This window comes from Daphnia pulex, chromosome 11, assembly GCF_021134715.1.
Source record: "Daphnia pulex isolate KAP4 chromosome 11, ASM2113471v1".
Lineage (NCBI taxonomy): Eukaryota > Metazoa > Arthropoda > Branchiopoda > Diplostraca > Daphniidae > Daphnia > Daphnia pulex.
The window spans coordinates 1,891,142-1,904,631 of record NC_060027.1 but is presented as its reverse complement, the minus strand read 5'-3'; the positions used below and the strand labels follow the sequence as shown (position 1 = coordinate 1,904,631).

Here is a 13,490-nt window from a genome sequence, read left to right as displayed (position 1 = left end):
GAACAATGGCTGCAGAGAGAAAAGAATATTTAAGACGCGGGCAGAGAGCCAGCAGCCAACAGCTGACGTTTATTTTTTATTTTTTTCCAGATAGTATAGCTGCTGCTATCATCATCATGTAGGATTCTACCTATACCTGGGCTGCTCTCGGCTGTTGGTTCTCCCGAAAAAAAAAGTCACGTGACTTGCACCTGCCACAGTTGGGGCCCACCCACTCCAGCGAGAAACAACACACGATGAAGAAAAAAGGACAACAAAATTCCAAGCTCAGCTGCTGCTGCGCTTCACCGTGTTGTGTTCAAAGCGGTTCCACGCTCAGTTCACCTCCGGCTTCGAGCCCGACACGACGCACCTGGAACTTTAAGCGAGCGCACATCCTTTTTTTAAAAATATCATTTGATTATAACGAATCAAAAAAACTCAATCGACGAGGATCGTATGTGCCAATTGTGTTTTCTCAGCTGAAAAATATCCCAAGTGAATTTCTGATCGACAAAATTGCCTTTGATAAGGAGAAAGGAAGAATTGGACGAAATTAATCCGAAAACAGGTAAATCATTTTTTAATCATATTAATTTTAAAAGTTGATTCGAATGTACTGTGTAGGGGATGTCGAGGAAACGGGTAAGAGAGGCAACTGTCAGAGAGACAAAGAGAGTGGTTAGAGGGTGGAAACAACCGGAAGTCTTCCATTATTTCAGTCGCGGGGGTATAGCAGGCAAATGTGATGTTTCCAGGTGCGGTTGCTGGGGAAAAACGGGGAATGGCAGAAAAGAGACATCGGTGTCCATACATTTTTAGACAATCCAGCTGTATAGGGTGAGAAAAAAGAAACAAGACAGGTAGAAGAATAATGTCTAACCCCCGGTGCAAGTCGCAGATATAATTATGACTCTTGACTAGCTGACTGATGCCGTTCCGTCTGAAAGCTGTTTCCGGTTGGAATCAGTTCCACTGAAATTTGGTCGTCGAAATATGAATTGATGTAGCATTGCAAATGAATTGAAATTAACAGTTATATGTGGAATGACGTAATAACTTTCTTTTTTTCCCGAAATGACATTGACATTTTTAAACGAAAATTGATATCGTATTCATTCCAGCCACGCCGCAGCTGTCCTAATTTCCCCCTTTTACAAAGTCACTGAATGAATTCATTAACGTAATTCAAATATCCCGCGTGATTTAGCAAACGTTATTTTCTACATTTTAAAAAACAAACAAACAAGATTTACGGTGCGATTTTGTTTGTTGCAAAGGTGCAATAAATCCCGATGGAAGGGCGGAAACAATTTGCATTTTACAACGTTTCCTGCCAATAATGAAAAGCTGGGAGGCGGCTGTGGGAACTACAGTATAGAGCTTCTAGTATACTGCTGCCGGCCACACAGCAGCAGCGGGTAATAGTGCGTACGCGTGAGCTGCTGGAAGCCAACTGCAGATTTTTCGCACATTTACCACACAAAAGCCGAGGTTTAATGCGTTCGGGGGGCCAATCTTTACGACCGTTTTCCTCCTTCCTTTTAGATTTTCATCCATTTTTTTTTATGTCGTTTCATTTCGTTCGGCTGAACTCCAGTGAGAGATGAAAGGAAATAAAATAAAAAGATGCGCGTGGAATGGCAGAAGCGCAGCAGCGCAAAAATCTAACGGAACTCGAACCGCAGTGTTTCTTTTTCGTTTCGGAGGCGGGGGGATGGTACGTACGTAAGAAGAAAATGAAACAGAAATAAAAAGAAATGTACGAGGTGCCCTTATAGCTCCTGTAGAGAAGGAGAGAGAGACCGTGGTTATTTCCGCGGGCGCTCATCCGGAAAATTATCCCGCAGCAGACAGATCATTCCACTCGCTCTCGGGTTTACCGTTGGTTTATGTCTATGTGTGTGTGTAAAAGTTTTTCGTGAATTTTTCTCCCGATGAGGGACGGAGTGCGTTATTTTTGGTTTTTTGGTTTTTCATTCCGTCCAGATTATTGGCATTAGATTTTTATACGACGAGAGGAGCAGAAGCGAATCACGAAAATGGTGGTCAGCACGGAATCCAGCGGTCCGCCCAAGAGCAGGAAAAAGAGGCCCGCCGGAAGCAAAAGTCGTCGATCATCCTCATCCAGCGCCTCCGCTGATAAACAGCAGCCGGAGGCTTACCTCTACGACCAACCGCGGAATATCGCCGAATCGCTTCAAGTTGTCAATGAAGAAGATCATCTCTATGACGTCGTCAAGCCCCGCGGAGAACCCGTTGGCGATAACACCTACCAGAATGTGGTCCTGTCGCCCGATAGCCGGGCAGTTTACCAAAACATGGATGACATGTGCGTAAATTAACTTTCTATTAGCGTTACACATTTCGTTCTGACCATATCTAGTTTTATTATATTATTCGGTTTCATTCGGTTTATTTAGTTTTGTCTAGTTTTTATGGCGAATTCGTTAAAAAACTCGATGATTAAATTAAATGTTTTTGAGTCAGACTCATTTTTGCAATCTGGCAAAATGTAAAACCGCAGTCACAGATTGCAGACTACAATTTAGCGATCGACACGTGAAACGTTTTTCCTTTTCTTTAGTCAGTCATGAGTGCTGCTGATTGAGAAAAATAAAGAGCTTATTAGAAGTAAGTAATCGTTATTATAGATATAATTTAGAAGAAATTATCGTGTGCTCTTTACAACTGTTATTTTACTATTTCAGATAAGTTTGCATTAATTACGTAAACTTGAGTTTGCATTTTGACAGTTTTTTCTCTCTACTTCAAAAGAACTGACAGACATAGCTTTCTTTCTTGTCAAAGGCAGGACTAAAGTACAAGAGTAAAACTTTGAGATGTCTAATATGTATGCAACATTTTCTTTAGATACCTCACAACTACGCTCACCAATTTATTTGATTTCGTTTTGTCAAGTTGTTTCAAAACTAAATTTGCATTGCTACTTTCTATTCCAAACTAATTTTCTAGAGTAGTTATTGCAACAGCTGTTTGATGAGATGTTGGTTTGAAAATCAGGGAAATAATCAAAACAAAAACTTGTTGGGTTTTTCACCTGCTGCAATCTCAAATGCCACGCTATTGTGTTATCCTCTAGTTGAGTTCATTTTTACTTCTCCCAGAGTGAAAGTGAAACCACATTTCAAGGTCTGATGCTTTATTCCGTCGATTGTGGTTCTCGATGAGCCTTGATACCTATTCCAGCTATCATCAATTCATTTGGTCGGAACGATCCAATTAAATATCAGATGACGATATACTTTTGTGGTGGTTTATTGTTTTCTTTTCGGTCAAGAAATTTGAAACTTCCAAATGTCATTGCCATGTGAAAAAGAAACAAACACAAAACCAAGAAAAATAATTTGATTTGATTTTAAATGTTATCTTTTTTTTTACAGTTACGACAAGCCCGTTCGCAAGAGCAAGAGCAAGAAGGCGGCCTCCCTGGTGGTCCAGTCGCATTATCAGAATTTGACGTTCGACGATCACGACGGGCGCAATCAGCATGAAGCCGACGAGGAAGATGAGGATCACACATACCTCAACATCCGCACGTATGACATTCCGCGTTCCGCCACCAATATCTACGATCAGCCGCGAATCAACGGCGGCAGCAGCGCCGCCAACGCCGCTGGAGGCAACAACCTCAATCACGTCAACAACAACAACAATCTGCCGCCTCTGGACAGTGATTACGACTACCCCAAAGGCTTGATTCCGCTCTCTGCACGTCTGTTGCTCAACGCCAGCCGCAAGCACCTTCACCATTACGACGCCGATTCGCTGGACGGCGATCAATCACCCGGTAGGACATCATTTAACATTTAAAAAAACTGGTCTAGTTTAGTTTTTAAAAATGGAATCAGGAAAAAAGAAAGAAAAAAAAATCTATAAACAACAAATTGGATCAACATTTACGATTTTTAAACCAACGAGTTGATGTTTTGGCTGACGTAAGGCGGGAAAAAAAAATAAATTCAGATGGAAACTGGAAGAAGTTTCTGCCCGGTTAGTGGTGCAGTAAGCGGTTGAGAGCGAAAAGAAGAAGAAGAAAAAAGAGGCGGGTCGTTGGCCAGTAATATACTTTTCGGTTCGTTGAACTGAACTGCTTCTTCTTCAAAGAAGAAAATATTTCTTTATTGCTGTCGGCTGCGACAAGACACTCAGCGGTCAGATATATATACTCGTTCTTCTTTTCTTCCCTTTTTTTTCCTCGGTTGTACATCAAAACAGCATCTGTTACACTCTGGCAAGCGCTTAGGAATAACACAAGTTCGTTGAAACATGATTATGAATAAGCTAATCACCTGGAGCCATATTCCTCTTCCATTTCTTCTTCAAACCGCACGCAACACTAGACACATCATTGAATCATATTTCTAAAATGCTAAAATCTGTTTTTCTTTTGTTATTCCTCGTGCTCAAAAGACCATGATATCGACGACGGACTAACTGAACTGCGGTCGGGATCATCGCCCGACGAAGGCATCGGTACAGAACTGGATTCCCCTAAAGGTATTATGTATAACTAATATACATGCGAGTTTAATACATTTTATAGCCTATCGGCATCTTTTTAGCTCTCCCAATCAGCCAGCAGAGTTCCTTTGGATTTTTTCCCTAGATATTAGTCATAATAACTGTTTTATATTATAAAATGCACAATGGCTGGGACTAGACATGTAATATAACTTTTTTTTTTTCGGGACTAACGGATATTTCTTGTTTTTATTGATGGAACGCGAAACAGGATTGGGGGTTATCACCGAGGAGGAACAGGACGAAGAAGGAGAAGCAGCACTGGGGGTGGTCGACTGCCCCGAAGAGAACTGCTACTCGAATGTCATGATGATCCAGCCGAGAAAGAAGAAGAGCCGAAACAAGTCGAGCGGCAAGAGCAAGACGCCTCGCGAACAGCCGCCGATACCCGTCGCCGATGAAACGGTTGTCCTCCTAACGACAAACAGCGTTTTACCAGGTACGCATGATTTTTTAAAATTTTACGATGAGAGTTTTCTTTTTTGGGGGGGAGGATACAAAATGAGGAAAGAAATATCCATGGTTGTGCTATTGAAAATCGAGCCTTGTATTATCTATACGGCTGGTTGCCGATAACGTGCTTGTAGTAACGCCGGATGGGAATCATGGCACTTGGACGGCCTTGGGGCATATCCTCTTTTTCTTTTCCTCTTTGGCTTGTTTCTTTTTTTCTATTATTGACTTTTGTGCTTTCCCGGAATTGAACGTTTTCCATTTTCATTCCCATGAACCGAAAAGAAAAAATAGAAAATAGAAAATTGTTACTTTTTTGAAAAACGATTCCGTCACGAAGAAATGTTTCTTGCCAGTCATGTTCGACGCTCCAATCCATTAGCTTCCTGCTGCTTCTTCTTCCTCCTCCTTATTTTGTTTTAAATTGAAATTTTTTTAACGATTTCTTCTTGTGACAATTAGTAAAAGAAGGAGATCCAGCCGCCCAGGAGGAACGAATTCAAAAGGACAGATGCATCGAAGTTTATTGCGAGACACTTCGACAGAGAAACAGTCACAAAGCCTCAAAGGTAAAAAAAGAAAAAACACAATTTCGAATTTAATTTCTTTCCGCTACCGCGTGGATCTAGTGTGTAAATAACGATAGGGCGCCCAGCCACCATCTGTCACCACACTCTGCGCTATCCTCCGTCATTCACCTCCTCCTCGGTCTCTCCTCTATCCGTCAACAAACTCTTGTCATTTGTTGGTTTTGGTTTTGTGCGTGTATAGACTGCAACACCAAATCACCATTAGATTTGACGTTAATAACCCCAGCCCCCCTACCATAGACCAACCGGTGTACGCGCGTGTGTGTGGAGACTCCGCCGTGAGTCACGCTCGCCTTGTCGCGTTCGCCGCGTTCTTTTTATTTTTCTCTCCCATTCTTTTTCAATTGGATTCACACGTTTTCATTATTATTTAAGATGCGCCAGATGTTCTCATTTATTTTTATTTTTTTTTCTTTATTTTTTATATCCTGTACACTATACAACTCGGTGGAAAAAGTGACGTCGGACCAATTTCTCGGAGCATTGGTTCGCATCGGCGGGGGGTGGCTTTATTATTGAAAGAAAGAAAGAAAAGGGATTTGAATAATTTTTTTGTTACAACCAAACAAACGGAGGCCAATTCAATTCAATAGTTAAGAAAAAAATATCCCAGATGTCATTGAGAAGTAAAAGCTGAACTAACTAGGGTGAAACAGACTGGCGAAAATATTTTTTCTGTGAATGATTGACAAAGTCGAGTAAAAAAAATGGGGGCGTTCGTGATTCAAAATAGTTGGCGGCATGAAGAGAAATTGAAAATTCGTCTACCTTGCTAGTTTTTCTTTTTCTCTGTCTCTTTCGATTTCAACGTCAACTTTAACCGGTTCGAAGATTATTAAGTCTCCCACCCTGACACTCTTTTCAAAGTGAAAACCAACCCAGTTGTTGTTACAGTTGACCCGTCTGAAAAACGAACAAAGTAATAACCGCTCAGTTCAATTATCTGCTCGAAAGATGCAACAACTCGGTTGACAATTGCTCCGCCATTTTCTTTAAAAAAATAAAAACAAATCCCATGGAATTTCGGCTCTACAGGTACATTTCGGTAAGATGGGAAATCTATTTTTTTTTTTCCCCGACTTATGTTAATGACACTGTGCGGTAACAGTAAATCAGTGGCAATAGCGGAGTTAATAACACGGTCTGGTTGCCCGTTGTTTTTCCTCCGTCCAAATGAATTTTTGAATGTTTCACGTTCGTGTATTTCACCATTTCATTTTTCTTTGCCACCTGTAGGCCAATGCACGCGAGTTGGTGAGCGTGCAGTCATCCAAGGACCACAACATGGATTACAATTCCACAATCCGCCGGATGAAGAAATTCCTGCCGTCTGTCAAAGTTTTGCGCCACCAGTTTGAATCGAAAAATGTCCTCATCCAAAGTGAAGTGAAATTGAAAGCTGGGAAGAATGCTGCCAAGCAGGGCGAGGCTGTCAAGGATCCGTCAGCATCCGTCCGCAAGTGGAAATCGACCAGCAACTTTCATCAGCAAGATTCCGCGTCGTCGACGGAAGCGGAGCGCAGCCGGAGCAGCAGCCTCGGCAGCCTGGACGAAATCACCAGCACCACAAGTTCGGCCAGCAGCTCAGGACAGGGCAGTTCCGGCAGCTCGACCAGCGGTCACCATTCATCCGCCACTATTCCGGAAAATGCAGCCCCCAAAAAGGATCATTCCTCATCGGTCATCAGCCTCATCCAGCCCATCATTTCAATTGACTCTGACGACAAAGAAAAGGATTACGACATGTACCGACCTCGTCATTCGACCGCCCTATGGAATCCGGTGAGTGCGGAAGAATATTATCCGCTACATTTTTCAAAACGGAAAACATGACATTTTTGATTTTATTAGACATCCCTGCTGGACGATTTGTATAAAATCCAAGAACCTGCATCGGATGAAATGAACGCAGACGATCAGCAGAGTGTCGTGGCTATCGAAGGCGCTCTGGATAAATTGCCATCCGGACGCCGTAAGGCGACATTCTGGAACGCTTGGAAGCGCAGATTCTTCCAAGCCAAAGATGGTTACCTTTATTGTCATCAAGTACGTTCAGGACTATTCGTTTGTTTCTAAAAATAGGATCGTACAAATAACAATTCCATTTTTCCGCCGAGCGCAGAACAGTCAATCGGAAAAGCCCAATATCATTTTCCAGTTGGTTGGCGGCCAAGTTGAAATCGATAATAACATGATCAGCATCGATGACGGGGTACGTACAGGACCGTTAACTTTTTTCTCGTGAAAGGATTGCTCAATAACTCGCTCCAAAAAAATGAAATTTGTCGACAAATTTTTACAGAAAGGACATTACATGGTTGTCAGGGGAAGTACGAAAACGGAAGCGGAACGCTGGTACCAGGCGCTATTGACTCACGTCAACTACAAGGGAAACTCTCTGCTTCACGCTTACGTCCGACCGCAAGCCATCCCTAAGGAACCGAAACTATTCAAGGACATTGTCGTTCTCGATTTGGGCTCATCGTCCGTTAGAGCTGGCATTCTCTCCACTCAGGGTAATTCTTCTTTTCTTTTGTTGTTGCTGTTGTTAGCTAAATCTAATTATAATGCGTTCACGCAATCAATCACGACTTGGTGAGAGTGCGGGTGGAATAGTGAAAAAAATATTTTTATTTTTTGTTTCCTTTTTCCTTGTTCGTGAGTAGCCACTCTACCTCAGGTGTTCTTCCCGTCGGTGGCGGCCATCGACAAGACGAGCGGTCACTATGTGGCTTTCGGTGCTCAGGCCGTTCTGCCCGATGTGAGGGCCAATAGCACACTCGCCCATCCATTGCGTTCACCCAAAATCTCCAAGGTATGTTTTTGTTTTGTTTTTTTGTGTTAGAACAAAAACAATTTAGATCCACCACACCGAATGATGCAATTAAACTCTAATTTATGTTAATAGTTTATGCTCGATATGGAAGGAGTGGCCGGTCTCATCCGCATGGCTTTCAAACAGCTGAACATTGAGCCATCCTCTTACGGAATTCAGGTTAATGACTAGCCGCATCCATTTGAAAGTCGTCAAATTTTTTAACGATTCCACTTAAAATGTATTTTTACAGGTGAGCGTACCGAAACATCTGAACCACGCCACTCAAGCGGAATTGGTCCGCGTTTTATTCGACGATTTTGGTCTTCAGTCGGTCAATCTGACCCACCAATCCGTGTTGAGCATGTTGTCGTACAATTCCACGTCGGGAATTGTTGTCGACATCGGGGAGAGGATCGACATCGTGCCCATCATGGACGGTTACATGTTGGAGTCGAGCGCTTCGCAGGTGCCGTACGGAGGCCAGCAATTGGTCGATCACTTGCGCCATTTCCTCGTCCAGCAACGCTGCTCCCTTTTCACCGACGTGGAATCTTACCTGATCCGTCACGTCCTGGAGAAACTGGCTTACGTGGCCGGGCCGGACACTAATTCCTACAACGCCGAACTGAATAAAGCAAAGAGTGATCCATCCTCTGTCAGGGATTCCGTCGATTTGAAACCTTTCAGCAACGGCCAACTTCCCTGGGAGTAAGTTTAGAAACGTTTTCTTGCTATGTAAACTATTTCTGGATAACAATGTCTTCCTTTTCTTGTTAATGATTAGTGAAATTTCACTGGAACTGGGTCGTTTCCAAGTAACCGAAGGTCTTTTCCATCCCGAGGCTTGGGGTTTGGACAATCCCGGAATTCAAAAACTCGTTCACAAGGCCATCCAAGTAAATAAAAATATAAAAAAAATGAAACAAAACGTAGTTAAAAGAGACGATTTCCAACTATTTCTAAATTGTTCAACCGAAACAGGATTGCAGTGTGGACATTCGTAAAGAAATGGTGCGCAGTATCTTTCTAAGCGGCGGCGTCACCCTACTGCCCAACTTTCCCGAACGGCTCGAGGCTGAAATAGATCGAATCACTCCATCGCATCTCATTCCAAAAGTAATATTGGGCCCATTCCATTTGTATGTTGGACTGTACTTAAATTGTAAACCACTCATTGACACAGGTCCACGCTTCGCCGTATCGCTACCACGCCGCCTACCTGGGCGCTTGTGTTTTGAGTAACTCGTCGACCTACGAGCAATCGAAAATCAGCCGAGACGAATGGCGAACTAACGGCCCCGACAGTGTCCGTAAATGGAAGCCTTAAAACATTTCTAAAATAGTTTCGCCCTGTTGGTTTTTTTGTTTTCAAAATCCCATTTCAATTTTTAAGTATATATTTAAGAAAAGCTAAGAATCGATTCGTGCTGGTCTTTACCCGTCCGCGCCCAATTTCCCTTTGTTTAAAGATGGATTATTATACAATCGAAATATGAACATCGTACTCGGTAGAGGTGGGCGGTTTCCTCCACAAAGAAAAAATTAATTTTTTTTTTTTAATGCCGATTACAATCTGAATTTTCTACCTTCATTTCCTGCAGAGTGTATCATACATACCGCTTCGTTTCTATTGAGAGGAAACAAATAAAATTGCTTTCGAAAAGGCTGCACAACCCTTTGATTTTATTCGTCAAAGAAAATGAACAGATTTCCTTGTGAGTGGCTGAAGAGGATAATGTGGTTTTGTTGAATGTGAAAGCAAACAAACGGGTGGAGACAGTCGCAAGTCGGCGGTATAAAATAAAAAACCAAGAAAAAGACCCATTCTCCTTTCTCGGAGAAAATAGTGTGGAACAAAGGACCGAAGGATGATTGGAAAACAAAATACTACAGGAATTAAGAGAAATGTAGGGACGACAGTTACCAATCAAAATAAGACCAAAAAAAAAAACATGATGCGAATGTGTTTTTTGTGGGTTTCGCGTGAAAAATGTTTTGAAACGACGCGGAATGCGAAAAAAAAGACGATGATAAGTACTTGCGGACACATCCAGCGGAGCTGTCCCAGGTAACGGAGTTGTCACGTTTCTTTTTCTCTTTTTTCTGTTTTACTCGTTATTATTCTTCTTAACGCGGTTTATCTAGGGCTGGAAGGTATCCATGTTGGCCAAATGAGCGGCGGAGGGCAAGATCACGCTGCCGGGCGTGACGTAATCGCCGATCATTAAACTATTGCTCAACGGGTAATGGGATGTGGCCCCCAATACGAGCTGCTGCGTCTAAAATGGGTTTCAAAGCAATAAAAGTTATTGCCTTTGTGTCCAGGACGTCCAGGTCGTAAATTTAGCATGACGTACCGTTGTGTACGAGTTGCCTCCAATTTGCGACGTTGGGTAAGTGTTGGCTACCTGAGGTCTGCCTCCCCGCGCACCGACTTGATTTTCTGACGAGTGGGAAGATCCGAGTGAAAGGAGACAGAAAGAAAAAGGAGGAAGTTACTTGACACGTTCGCAACCACACGTCAAACCAAATAGTTACCAACTCTCTTTCTCTTTTTAACAACTTTTAACTGGCCTTAATTGGAGGAAAGCAAAGAAAAGAAAAAAGGAGGGGCTGTAGGAGATGGTATGATCCATAGCGGGAAAGACGTGGCAAAAGTTGCGTACCTAAAATCAAGTAGTGGGTGAGCTGCTTACCCAGACCCAGCAGCGACGAATTAGAGTTGTTGACGCCCGTCACGTCGCTCATCGCAGACACTTCTCCGAGGCCGTTGACCGTCATGCCGTTGACCATGGTGACAGCTGAGAACATGATAAAAAACCGTTTAGCAGATGCAAGTGGTGTTTCATCATTGAAGTGTCGACGTACGAGAAAACGGGTCACACTTACCTTGCCGCGCACCTTGAACGTCGAGCTGGGCCCAGTAGGTTTCACTAGGTGATGCACTGCTGTGACCCGGAGGTGGCTGCGCCGGTTGTCCAGCATAACGGAAGTATGGATTTTTCAGGTCGAGGGTGTTGCTGCTGGTCAGACCAGATCCCTCCACTCGCAAATCAATCGTAACATCGTAACTTTGCCTAAAGGAAAGGGTTAATTGAGTTTCAAGTTTGCAAATAACAGTGAGGGTTTCGAGACTAACCTTTTGTTGGCCAAAAGTAGGACGGTTCCGGTGAGCAGCTGACCCTGCTTGACGAAAATTGGAGTTTCAAGCAAACAGCGCACTTGGTACCAGTGAGTCAACGGTTCAGTGGGTGCAGTGGATAACCAGACAGAAGTCGATGAGCCAAAGAACGCCACGTCGAACCAGAAGGCTAACCCGTGAACTAAGCCAGACTGTAGGGCATGAAATTCGAGCGGGATATCTGAGAACGAAGAAGAAAAAAATACTTTCAGCAACTTGACACCTACCACAACAAACCAATGAAAGTAATACATACCCATTCGGTGAAGATCGGATTCTGACGCAGTGTGAAAGTCTACAACGTGCCTGACGGACTTGGCGGTGCAAATTCGAATATCAAATGTATCAACAATGGGTTGGCGAAAGTATTCCTTCATAGCGGCCGCTCTCAAGCAACTCAAGTCGACTCCGTGGAAGCTTTGCTGGTACCTGGAAATGATAATTATCCGATTATATATACATTATTTCGCAACGCATGAAAAATATTGATTTTACCAAAAGTTGGCTTTATTAAATTGTTCCATGTACAGGGTTTCATCATTAAAGGGAGCTATGTGCAGATCACCTCTTGAGGGGAACATTTTACCTAGATACAAAATTGGTAACTGAAATTCAAGTGAAAGCAATCATGACTAATCTTACCGCCCGGCTTGAGCCACTTCTTAGCGTGAAGAAACGTTTCCAACATTCTTTCATTGAAAAGCATGTAGCCCATGGGTTCAGAAATGATAATATCAACTTTTTCTGGTAATTCAATCTCTTCTATCTTGCCAGCCACTACTTGGATCTGTTCAAGGGAATTGAACTTTGCCAAAGACTACATAAACAAAATGCAATATTTATTAGACAGTTAATTAGAGAGCATGAATTGTGAACTACCTCAGCATGTTGAGCCATGGTAGATGCTTCAACAGCATACACTTTAGAAGCTCCCGATTGGACAGCAAAAAATGACAGAATGCCAGATCCTGCTCCAACATCTAGAACTACTTTATCCTAAAGATAAATTGTCTTAATAAGGTTTCAAACAGTTCAACAGTTATGAACAAAGAGACTTACTCTAAAATCATCCAAGTTGGATAGAATGGCTCTTTGGTATGTGCTTGTTCGTATGTAGTCCTGCATCATGTTCTGCTGCTGAGATAAATATCCATAAAATTGAAAGTACTGTGAGGCTGAAGAGTCTTCTGTTCTTTCTGTGAATACTGACAAATCTTTGCCCAGCTGTAACTTGCCCAATGACTTGTGAAAATTGGATGCATCTATGTAAAGACAACTTTTAACATTCGAACAGAAATGGAGTACAAAGGAAAGCAACTGACCTGTGTCATTTTTGAATGTGAATAATATAGTTTCATAGTCAAATTCAAACAGGTAGCCTTTCTTGCCTACTTTTGAGTATTCTGAAGTTCTTGTGACTGGAAACTCAAATAGGTCTCGTCCGGTTTCTGTGTCATAAAAAATGTATTAAGATATATGGCAATTTGAGCTCTACTAATTGACATTTCCCACAACAGAACACATGTCCGTCGTCTGGCTTCGAACTGTCATCATTGACAATAGTTAACACTACCTGATTGAACGGTGATGCTGATTCCATTCGGATCGTAGCAAGATTTCAAAACGACAGGTTCTTCATATTTCGGCTTAGATTGACCAGAGTCTGACAGGGACGAGACAATCACACCGCTGAACGCGTCAGCCGCCATTGTTACACTATTGAATAGGTACTAAAATGAGCTGCAATGCCTGCAAAAAAAAAGCGAGTGCCGAGTTCTTTGCGCGTCCCTCGAGTACAGACGACAGTAATGAAACCGTTACTCAAGTTGCACTAGAGCTGGAAAAATCAGAGAGATTTTCGCACGCGGTCGACTCGTTCTTTCTCCGTTGCCAGTTGCCACTTTCTTGTTTAATCACTTTAAGA

At 42.6% G+C, this 13,490-nt stretch overlaps 2 protein-coding genes across 7 annotated transcripts; one reads left to right on the top strand and one right to left on the bottom strand.

Moving 5' to 3' along the window:
• The first annotated feature begins 90 nt into the window (after positions 1 to 90).
• Positions 91 to 10,051, top strand: LOC124207812. Its single transcript, XM_046605435.1, has 16 exons — positions 91 to 550; positions 1,969 to 2,311; positions 3,384 to 3,790; positions 4,414 to 4,500; positions 4,736 to 4,963; positions 5,440 to 5,546; positions 6,804 to 7,349; positions 7,419 to 7,613; positions 7,690 to 7,779; positions 7,870 to 8,083; positions 8,234 to 8,382; positions 8,476 to 8,562; positions 8,636 to 9,093; positions 9,170 to 9,281; positions 9,367 to 9,501; positions 9,569 to 10,051. The coding sequence occupies exons 2-16, from the start codon at positions 2,022 to 2,024 to the stop codon at positions 9,710 to 9,712; spliced, it is 3,249 nt and encodes a 1,082-aa protein (XP_046461391.1). The 5' UTR covers positions 91 to 550; positions 1,969 to 2,021; the 3' UTR covers positions 9,713 to 10,051.
• LOC124207814 (histone-arginine methyltransferase CARMER-like) lies at positions 10,036 to 13,457 on the bottom strand. Of its 6 annotated transcripts, none has more exons than XM_046605441.1 (12): positions 13,140 to 13,457; positions 12,889 to 13,014; positions 12,626 to 12,828; positions 12,446 to 12,562; positions 12,209 to 12,383; positions 12,062 to 12,152; positions 11,823 to 11,995; positions 11,525 to 11,747; positions 11,275 to 11,462; positions 11,082 to 11,186; positions 10,743 to 10,828; positions 10,036 to 10,664 (listed from the first exon to the last, which is right to left on the bottom strand). In XM_046605441.1, the coding sequence occupies exons 1-12, from the start codon at positions 13,273 to 13,275 to the stop codon at positions 10,527 to 10,529; spliced, it is 1,761 nt and encodes a 586-aa protein (XP_046461397.1). In that variant the 5' UTR covers positions 13,276 to 13,457; the 3' UTR covers positions 10,036 to 10,526. The 6 variants fall into 6 exon arrangements, with proteins under 6 accessions (XP_046461397.1, XP_046461394.1, XP_046461398.1 ...); XM_046605438.1 differs by having other exon boundaries at positions 11,052 to 11,186; positions 13,140 to 13,423; XM_046605442.1 differs by having other exon boundaries at positions 11,287 to 11,462; positions 13,140 to 13,394.
• Between the last annotated feature and the right edge of the window lie 33 nt (positions 13,458 to 13,490).

Excerpts from the sequence above, each read along its gene's own strand:
- LOC124207812 (XM_046605435.1), top strand. The coding sequence starts at position 2,022 with ATGGTGGTCAGCACGGAATCCAGCGGTCCGCCCAAGAGCAGGAAAAAG. Across the intron at positions 4,964-5,439 it reads GACAAACAGCGTTTTACCAG|TAAAAGAAGGAGATCCAGCC; the intron begins GTACGCATGATT and ends TGTGACAATTAG. Across the intron at positions 8,383-8,475 it reads GTTCACCCAAAATCTCCAAG|TTTATGCTCGATATGGAAGG; the intron begins GTATGTTTTTGT and ends TTATGTTAATAG.
- LOC124207814 (XM_046605437.1), bottom strand. The coding sequence starts at position 13,275 with ATGGCGGCTGACGCGTTCAGCGGTGTGATTGTCTCGTCCCTGTCAGAC. Across the intron at positions 12,563-12,625 it reads CCAACTTGGATGATTTTAGA|GATAAAGTAGTTCTAGATGT; the intron begins GTAAGTCTCTTT and ends ATTTATCTTTAG. Across the intron at positions 11,748-11,822 it reads ATCCGATCTTCACCGAATGG|ATATCCCGCTCGAATTTCAT; the intron begins GTATGTATTACT and ends CTTCGTTCTCAG.